This window comes from Capsicum annuum, chromosome 7 (genome assembly GCF_002878395.1).
Source record: "Capsicum annuum cultivar UCD-10X-F1 chromosome 7, UCD10Xv1.1, whole genome shotgun sequence".
Lineage (NCBI taxonomy): Eukaryota > Viridiplantae > Streptophyta > Magnoliopsida > Solanales > Solanaceae > Capsicum > Capsicum annuum.
In genome coordinates, this window is record NC_061117.1 from 181061056 (window position 1) to 181071328 (window position 10273).

At 31.0% G+C, this 10273-nt stretch overlaps 1 protein-coding gene across 1 annotated transcript; it reads right to left on the minus strand.

Moving 5' to 3' along the window:
- Positions 1-8389: 8389 nt before the first annotated feature.
- On the minus strand, positions 8390-9905 carry LOC107877213 (cytochrome b561 and DOMON domain-containing protein At2g04850). The gene has a single exon (XM_016723909.2). It carries the CDS (start codon positions 9701-9703, stop codon positions 8489-8491), a length of 1215 nt encoding a protein of 404 aa, XP_016579395.1. The 5' UTR covers positions 9704-9905; the 3' UTR covers positions 8390-8488.
- Positions 9906-10273: the final 368 nt, after the last annotated feature.

Below are 10273 nucleotides of genomic sequence, written 5' to 3' on the forward strand. Positions count from 1 at the left end.
CGTGAAACAAGTTACATCGATGATAAAATAAAATATGCAATTAACAAAAATAACATAAGTAAGTCTTCCTCTATGCATATGAAAATAACAATACATTCAACGAACATTAGAAATGAAAAATATTCGGGCTTCATTATTTTTTATTTCAAGAAGTGAAAAATTGAAGCAAAGCACAGTGAAAAATATTTCCGAGTAATGTAAATTTTTTGAGTCTTGTGAATAATGAGTGTTGTTAGGGTGGGGAAGAAGGATGGGGGTGGGGTCATAAGTCACATTTGTCATTTTCTGAAAAATGACTTCCCTTGGCTCATGAGGGAAGTCATTTTCTCTCAAATTGAGGAAAATGAGTTGTTGTAGAAAATATTTTCTCAATATTTTATTACAACCAAACAAGAGAAAATTGGAAAACATTTTTCAAAAAATATTTTCCATCATACCAAACACACCCGAAATGTGATTTTACATGTCCTGATGTGAGTGGTATCAAAAAAGAGAAATGAGAGATCTTTTGAATGGTAAGCTTTTCTCTATAACTTTTGAATGCGGATCAAGTATATTGTTCGATATAAATGATAGTAATTTATTTTATATATAAACTTATTATTATCGTCATATACACGTGTAAAACACGAACACTTAACTAGTATATCTATAATCTATAATATATTAAAAGTGTGAAGACCCTTAGAAAAGTGATTTGAACTTTTTGTCCTTCATTAAAAGTCTCTGCTTTAGACAAAAATAGTCTTTTCAAGAAATATTAATTTTTTTTTTAAATTTAAATGAAAAAGGTTTTCTTATTATGGTTATTTTCCTACAAAAAAAAAAATCTATTTCAATTAAAATAGGCTTGGTCCCTTAAAAAAAATGACAAAAGACGTTAAAAAAATAAAAAGGCAAAAAGCGTCCAAAAAATAGGCAACAAATTTTTTACTTTGGTTAAATTTCTGTAACAAAGATTCTTTTTTAATTAAAGTAGATTTGATCCACAAAAAAATTATAAAAGAGGTCTAAAGAATAGGCAAAAGAATAGGAAAAAGAGATCTTAGTTTTTTCTCTCACGTATCTTTTTGATTTGGGTCAAAATTTTGATTTATTTGTCTTCAGATTTGATTGTAAGAAACCATAATATTTAATATTTATATGTTCATTCAAAATTTACTTTATATAAATTTTAAAATATACGGTAAGAATAAAATATAATTTCAAAATTAAAAAATCCTAAAATATATAGAAAATTTGGCAGACTCTTTTGTTATAACACACAAATGACACAAAAAGAGGATGTATAAGAATTTTTTTTAAAGATACAATAAGAATGTAAAAGAACGGCCAAAAGCTAAACTAGGGCATTTATTTTTGAAATCTTTTAAGAATATAATATCATTAATATTTTAGTATTTGTGTGTAATTATAATTTAATCGGGAAGACTACTTTCTTAATTTAAAGAGCAAAATTCTATAATTGAATTAAGAAAAAATAAGTATATACAAGTATGGAAAAAAGAGACAAAAATAAAAGATAAATTCCTCATTCCTAAGGTTTTCGTTTATTTAATTTTGGTAAATAATTTCTGGAAAAAAAATAAAATGTCATAGTTAGTTTTTTTTTTTTTTAATGAAAAAGGTTTAGAATTCTATAAAAAAAAAACTTTAAAACTTTATTAATATCCTACTTTTTTTATCCTCCAAAGAGATTGATTGCTTTTTAACAATGTGAGTTCTTTCTTCAAGCTATTATTCTGTAGCATGTGATATATAATATTTTCTTTAATTTGCTTAGTTCATTGTTTCTTTTGTTTTAAATTTTTTTAATATGATTTTGAAAGAATTTTGTAATGACCATCCAATTCAATTTCTTTTCGAAATAAGAGATCGTGATTACCACTGTTTCAGGTTATTACGTATGTTTTCAATAAGAATTTATATGAACTTGATATTTTTTACTTATGAATCATATTTACATTAAACTTTTGTTAAAATTTTAAAATAAAATGTAAGGAACAAGATGCTTGATTTTAAAGACTTAATAAATACTAATAGATTTGAAAGATAGTAGTTTTGCTAGAAACCAAGTTTAAGTACAATCATACTACTTGTCAACTTAGCTTCTGATAATTTCATTCAATATCAAATAATCTTTGTATAATAAATAATTTCACTTTTGTAGGGTGTAAATTTTTAATCTATTATTTTCTTAGTATTTAACATTTTGAAATTAATTGAAATAATTAAATTTTAATTTTAAATAAGCAAAGGCTCCATGTGTGAGGTATATGCATGCGTTTAAATCATTAATTTATTTATTGATTCGGTATTTTTAAAAAATAATATCAAAGTGAACTCATTGAAGTGAGATACACGTGCGTGGCGCGTATTCTTAGACTAGTATATATATATATATATATATATATATATATATATACAGAGGCGGATCCAGGATCCGGACTCTCTGGGTGCCAAGCAAACTTATCGATTAAATTAATCAGATTATTCATTTTTCAATCTATAGAACAATTAACCAACCAGTTAATAAAAAATAATAATAATAAAATGATAAAACTTAATCTTTCAATAATATTACTAATATTATAATATAATATCCATAATTCATTACAATTGTCCACGACGAGTTTTCATATTCTGAAAACGATCAACGATGACATCATTACTTACATTTGCAAATACATCACGCTCTATGTAAAATACTAAATAATTATTTACATATTGATCACCAATACTATTTCGTACTTCATTTTTTATGTGCTTCATGGAAGAGAATGCTCTTTCCACAGTTGCCGTAGCAACGGGTGAAATTAGAGCCAACTTCACAAGTAAATAAACAAGTGAATAAGTCTCCACAAGATTTGCCTCGACTAATGTCTTTGCCAAGTCACGAATTCCTTGCAAGTTGGAGAATTTGAAATTACCACCTCGCATATGAATTAATCTCGAAGCTTTCCATCATCAAACTCATTTGGATAAAACTTCGCTAAAGTCATGATTCTATCTTTGTCAAAGTTAGAGAAAGAATTGACATGATTCAAGCTACCCATCCCAAGAAGCAAATCACTACTCACTACATCAAAATGGTCATTAAGCTCTTGAAGTTGCACATTAATGACAGCACAAAAGATTTCAACACGCAAATGGTGCGAATAACAAACATCCAAACACTTACACTTTGACTTTTCAGAAAAATAAGGCCCATCTAATTTGGGAATTAAGATACCATGTGAATCACAAAATGAAGAAACATCATCCAACAAAGATTTCCACCCACTTTCTCTCATATCTTGCAATCTTTTCTTTGAGATGCTAAGAAACTCCACGACATTAACAATATCTTAATTTTTTTTGTAAAATCTTGCTTAACTCATTTTACATGGTCAACACTTTCAACATCAAGTGAAGCATAAAAACAAATTTGAATGTTTTGACCTTTGTCAAAAGATATTCAGCTTGATTTCTATCACTTGAGGTAGAACCTTCAATTTCAATCACTTCAAGCACATGAACAATAGATGAGAAAATAACAAGAAAGTTATCCAATGTTTTGAAATGTGATCCCCAACGAGTATCACCCAGTTTTTGAAGCCAACATTCTTGATGTAATCCTTGTCCGGTATGAGCTTCACCGGACTCAAGTACTTGCTTCAAATTTTTGGCTTGGTGATGACGAAGTAAATCTCTACGCTTAAAAGATCCTCCAACAACATTCAACACATTAGTAATATGATAAAAAAAGTCTTCAACTTCCACATATTTTTTCGCAATAGCAACAAGTGTTAGTTGCAATTGATGTGCAAACAATGAATATAATATGCCGCAGGACTATCTTTTATAATTAAAGTTTTGAGACCATTTATCTCTCCTTTCATATTACTAGCTCTATCATAACCTTGTCCACGTATTTTGGATGGACTTAGTGAGTGATCGAAAAACAAAGATTCTTCAATGAGTATGCCGATGTATCACTAACATGGACAAGACCGATAAACCGTTCTACAACTTCACCATTCTTATCAACATACCTCAAAATAAGAGCCTTTTATTCTTTGTATGAGATGTCTTTGGATTCATCAACTAATATCCCAAAGTAATCTCCATTCAAGTCCTCAATTATAACTTTCAATGTTTCTTTCGCACAAGCATTGGCAATATCCTTTTGAATCATAGGACAAGTCAAAGTATCATTTTGTGGAGCTTTCTCTAATATCACTTTTTTTATATCCGGATGTTTGTCTCCATGCCACCGCAAAAATCCTAAAAAGTAGCCCTGATTAGTTGAAGCTTCACTTTTGTCATGACCTCGAAAAGACAATTCATGATACAAAAGAAGTCTTGCCACATCAATTGAAGCTTCCAAATGAATTCGGTACTCACTTTTTGTCTTTTGAGAATGTTTGTCAAGAACAATTTGAATTGATTGACAATGATTTGACAAATCTAGCATCTTATTATAACATTTGTGGTGAACACTATTAACTTTACTGACATATGAATGAAATCTTTCAAGAGCCTTATTCCAACCCCTAAAACCCTTTGATGCATAAAAATCACCCGTAGTCTCATGAACAAATTCATTTTTGAATAAATAACAACAAAGACAATATGCGATATCTTTCTCCACACTATACTCCAACCAAGTCGAATGTGAACCTTTAAACCAACTTGAAGCAAATTGACGCATTCTACCTCCTATTTCACTTGAAGGATATGGTTTCAAGACAGGTTGATAAGCCCTTTTTCAATATAATATTTCCTCACTTCATCTCGTATTCGAGGATCATAATCAGAAATAGGTCTTCTTTTTTCCGGATCGGCTTTAAGTGAACCCAAATCGAGGTCAGTTGTGAGACAAGAACGATTGATATTTACATTACTAGAACTAGATTGAGAATAATTAACCTTCTTGAAAAAACTCTCCATCTCAATTCACAAAATTAGAACAATTTCTCCTAAATCAAGATAATTTCAAATTTGGATTTCTAGGCTCAAGAAAGAGAAACAAAATAATTTTTTAAAATAACTTACAAAGAGAGCAAGCAACAAGGAGAGAGAGAGAGAGAGAGCAAGCAGCAACAGCAGCAAACTTCAAGAAGAGTTAGAGAGTCGATGTTTTGATTTGGTCCTTTGAAAATAGGGTTTTTGTCTTAATTTTAATGAGAGATATTTGATTATATCTTTTAAACAATTAAATAAAAAAAATTTAAAAAATAAGTTTAATTTTATAAAAAAGTCAACTGGTAATAAACTAATCCGTTTGTTCCCTGTTTTAATTAAACTTATATGTTGTTGGTTGTTGCAAGGTTTGGTTGTTGCCTTGTTTTAATGAAAAGTTATTAACAAAAATGATTTCCTCACTTCATCTTGTATTCGAGGATCATAATCAGAAATAGGTCTTCTTTCTTCCGGATCGGCTTTAAGTGAACCCAAATCGAGGTCAGTTGTAAGACAAAAATGATTGATATTGACATTACTAGAACTAAATTGAGAATAATTAACCTTCTTGAAAAAATTCTCCATCTCAATTCACAAAATTAGAACAATTTCTCCTAAATCAAGATAATTTCAAATTTGGATTTCTAGGCTCAAGAAAGAGAAACAAAATAATTTTTTAAAATAACTTACAAAGAGAGCAAGCAACAAGGAGAGAGAGAGAGAGAGCAAGCAGCAACAGCAGCAAACTTCAAGAAGAGTTAGAGAGTCGATGTTTTGATTTGGTCCTTTGAAAATAGGGTTTTTGTCTTAATTTTAATGAGAGATATTTGATTATATCTTTTAAACAATTAAATAAAAAAAAGTCAAAAAATAAGATTAATTTTATAAAAAGGTCAACTAGTAATAAACTAATCCGTTTGTTCCTTGTTTTAATTAAACTTATATGCTATTGGTTGTTGCAAGGTCTGGTTGTTGCGTTGTTTTAATGAAAAGTTACTTACAAATGTTGCTAGCCAGGATCGAACACACAACCTTGGAGATACAGAAGCAGCACTTTACCATCTGCACTAAGCAATGCTTGTCATATTTAATACTTAACTATATCCATATATATATATATATACAACTATATATATAGAATTTTCGTTGAAATTTGCGGGTGGCGTGCCACCCCACGGGTCTTAATAGATCCACCCTCTCTCTCTCTATATATGATTGTTTATGTAGAATGATTTTTTTATAGAATGATTGTTTTGTCCAATACATAGTATACAACGTGCAAACATTTGTCTAAAAATTACAACTTGAGCCATCTAATTTTAAACACGAAGTTTAATGGAGAAATATGGGATGAGAAGGAGCTGGCATGGAATTTTTTAGTCTTTTTGAAAGATCCTATCTGAAGGAATAAGGATTTGGAGTGTGCTTTCGATTTTTCAGTTCATTTTTTAAAATTTTATTTTATTCTTTGATTTTTTATTTTTCAATAGTATTCATTGAACCGCGAATCAAATTACTTCGATCAGTTTATTTTTTCAAGTTTAGTTCGGTTCAATTGATTTTTTTTTTCTAATCTGGTTCACAAAGCGATACCCAAAAATCACGGTTCAATTGATTTTTGATATTGGTTTTTCGATATTCATGAAACATATCAACAATAAGAAGCTATAAATAACATTGCCTATAAGTTAGACAAAGAATGTCAACTATGTCATTCAAACAGAGAGACACCTCGTGTAGACTTGTTTGATTTTAACTAGATATAAAATTATATCAATATTTTCTTTTAAACTAATTAATGAGTGTTTTGATAGTTTTTCCATGAATCCATCTCATATCATATTATTCTTAGTTGAAATATAAAAAATTGAACTTACGTTATTACACTTCGATTCTCTGGTACACCAAAGTGCTAAAACTCTAAACTCGAGACACTAATCAAAAAGTTAAAACTGAAAAAGCAGATTAGTTCAATTCAATTTGATTTTAAAGTATTCATGCCCCATCCCTATGAAGGATGGTCCTCAACTTCTAACCAACCACATAACACGGCTGTTTAGGCTTGGGCCAGGCCAATGGGCCCATGGAGGTTTAGTTTGATTAGGCTTCTAACACTGATTCTCTTCAATCATTTCTTTTCGTATTCTGTATCGTGTAAAAGTTTAAATAGTCAATCAACTGAGCTATTAAAATTTTCATATATATCCTCTCTATGTTTATTTTTATTTGTTACATTTCATTTTTTGAAAGTCAAATTACATGAAAATTAGACTAAACATTTTAAAATGTATTTTTGCATCATATTTATATGGAAAGAAATGCAACTTATGTTAGTCAAGCTGAATCTCATGAAGGAAAATGTGACAAGTAAAATGAGCGGATAAGAGTAATTGAATAATAGAAAGCTATTGAGAAGGAGAGAGAGAGAAATCTCTATTTACTTTGAAATGTTAACAACAAATCCAGTGAATTCCTATCAAGTGGGGTCTGGAGAGGATAAAATATATGCAGTTCATACCACTATCTCTGAAGAAGTAGAGAGACTGTTTTCGATAGACCCCCAACTCAAAACACAGTGACAATAAATAAGGTCATAATAAAACATGAAATATGAAACAAGATAAAATAACAGAAATAAAGCACCTACAAAATAGTACGATACACTAACCAACTACAAGCACCTACCTCCCACAACCCACCTAATTAGAGACTCCATCCCATGAGCAAAGTCCTATAACCACTAGCAGGCTACCCCAAAACGCACCTAACTATTGGCTACGACTCACCTCCACGCACTAACCTTCTATCCTAATCCGTGTTCTCCAAACTTTCCATCTAAGGTCATGTCCTCAGTGAGCTGTAACTGCTCCAAGTCCTGTCTAATCACCTCCCCTCAGTATTTCTTTGACTTACCTCTATCCCGCTTGAAACCATCTAAAGCTAACCTACACTTTTGAACCGGGGCATCTGTGCCCCTTCTCATCATTTGCCCAAACCATCTCAACTGCATTTCCCATATTTTGTCCTCCACCGAGGCCACTTCCACCTTCACCTGAATAACCTCATTCCTAACCCTGTCATCCCTAGTAAGTCCACACATCTAACACAACATTCTCATTTCTATCACCTTCAACTTTTGAATGTGAGAGTTCTTGACTGACTAACATTTGCATCATATATAGAACATGGTCGGACGGACCGCTACCGTAAAATATTACTTGAAATGTTAACAAATGAATGAAAATGACAATTTCCTTCTTAATTTTTTTAAATAACTAAATTTATATATCAAATAATTCACTTGGATTAAGTTCTTCCATAATTTTAATCAAAAAAGATCCATAAAATTATCCAAGATCTCAGATGTAGGTTGCAAAATCAATTCATAGAATACAATAAAAGGATTTGTTCAGGGGACAAGCAATGAAAAAATTACACTATAAGCTTGCAAAATCTTAGTCCAATTTTTTTGAACCATTAAAAAAATAATAATAAGAGTGACATACATGTGATGCAACAATTTTTTTTTCCATAATTGCATTAATCAACCATGACTTGATCCACTAAATTTCCCAGAACTCCCTATTAATCCCTCTCTTCTCATCTTTTCTTCCTTTGCTTTTCTACAAAAAACAACCCAAGAATTCACTTCCAATGCCACAGAAATACCAATCATTGTGGACAAACATAAACAATATGCCAATTTAGTATAAGACCTTCCTTCTCCCATCACTTCAAATCCTTGAAACACATTCACAACTCCTAAAACCACACAAGCATAACCAACAAAATGGTGATAAGATTTCCAATACTTCCTAAATTTATTTGTAGTCTTAGGCCTAAAAAACAAGGCCAATGTTTGTAACATGCCCAAAACAAATGTTGCGATCCCAAGTTTTCGATGAAGTCCATAGACTCTCCCTGGTGAAAGTTGCCCTAATCGAATACCAATCGCGAATCCAACAGTACCAAGTGAAATTCCTGACAATTGTATCCCTGCATGTGCATAAAACCATGCTGGCCCTAGTGACTCAATATGCCTTAGGTAACGGGCCGTGACCGCGCCTAAAGGTAGAATAACACCCCATGAAATTGCATTTATAACACCATGAACATTTTTCAGTGTCAAGAAATTGTTGTGACATATTGCTTGTGATCCTGAAAGGACATCAATTGTGGCTACTGAAGAAAGGTCATTGATATTAGTAGGATGTATAGTAGGTGAATAACCTTGGACATATATCCCACGGTTCCAAACAAAGTGTACATTTTTGGTCTTGTTAGGTACAAGTTTTAACGTGGCATAAATTTGAATTGTAGCACCATTATGTATAGTAGCCATTTTACCACCATACAGAGTAGATGAAGAAGCTAGTAAATGAATGTCTAAAGGTTTTGATAGAAGTGGACTTTTTTGGAGTTTAACTGATGGATCAATTATATAAGGTAAAAGAACAAGTTGGCCAGAATTTGGATCAGGAAAGGCTATTAATGCACGAGTACCAGTCATTTCAGGTGAATTTGGGTTAATACCAAAACCAACCCAGCCAGAAGGAGAAATAAATGAACCAAAAAAGACAATATCAAGTGTGGCATTATGTGGATGGAAAGTCCAAGCAATTGAGGCATCTTGTGAAGAGAGAGGCATGCATTTTTCAAATGTTTTTGTGGATGTTGAGGTTGTGCAATGGGACGAAAAGACTATTGTGAAAGGAAAAAAAGAGAGGAAAATGAGAAAGAAAGAGAAGAAGGGAAACATGATTGTGAACAATTTTGAGTGTGTGATGAAAATTATGGTGGATGAAAGGAATTAAAGGAGGGGTCTTTTGGTTCATTTTGATGAAAAGGTATTATTGGAGTTGTTTATCACGATTCATGATGCTTCTTGGACACTAGTCTTCAATGAATCATGAGGGAGTTAGCTTTACTAATGAGGTTAGCTTTGAAGCAAGGCAACTTGAATATCGGTTTAGTTAATCATTATAGGGGCACTATATACCTTCACTGAAGAAATTTTTGTACTTCCTTGGTTATATCTTTTTATGTCCCATAGAGTCAAGATTTCAATTAAGAAAAGTCAAAATATAAAAAGTGGACTCTTGCAGTCAAGGAAATTCAACATATAATATATAAACATAATTTTTTTTTCAATCTATAGACACAATATAATTTTTAGTAAAGGAGTATATCAATTGACATCTCTTTAATAAGAATAACTCTGCCACTAATTATAGTGGACATAAAATTTAAGAAATAAATATTTTTTATATGTACGAATAATTCGTTGGAACTTGTGGTTTTATGCATGTTGTGATAGTTTTATAATTAT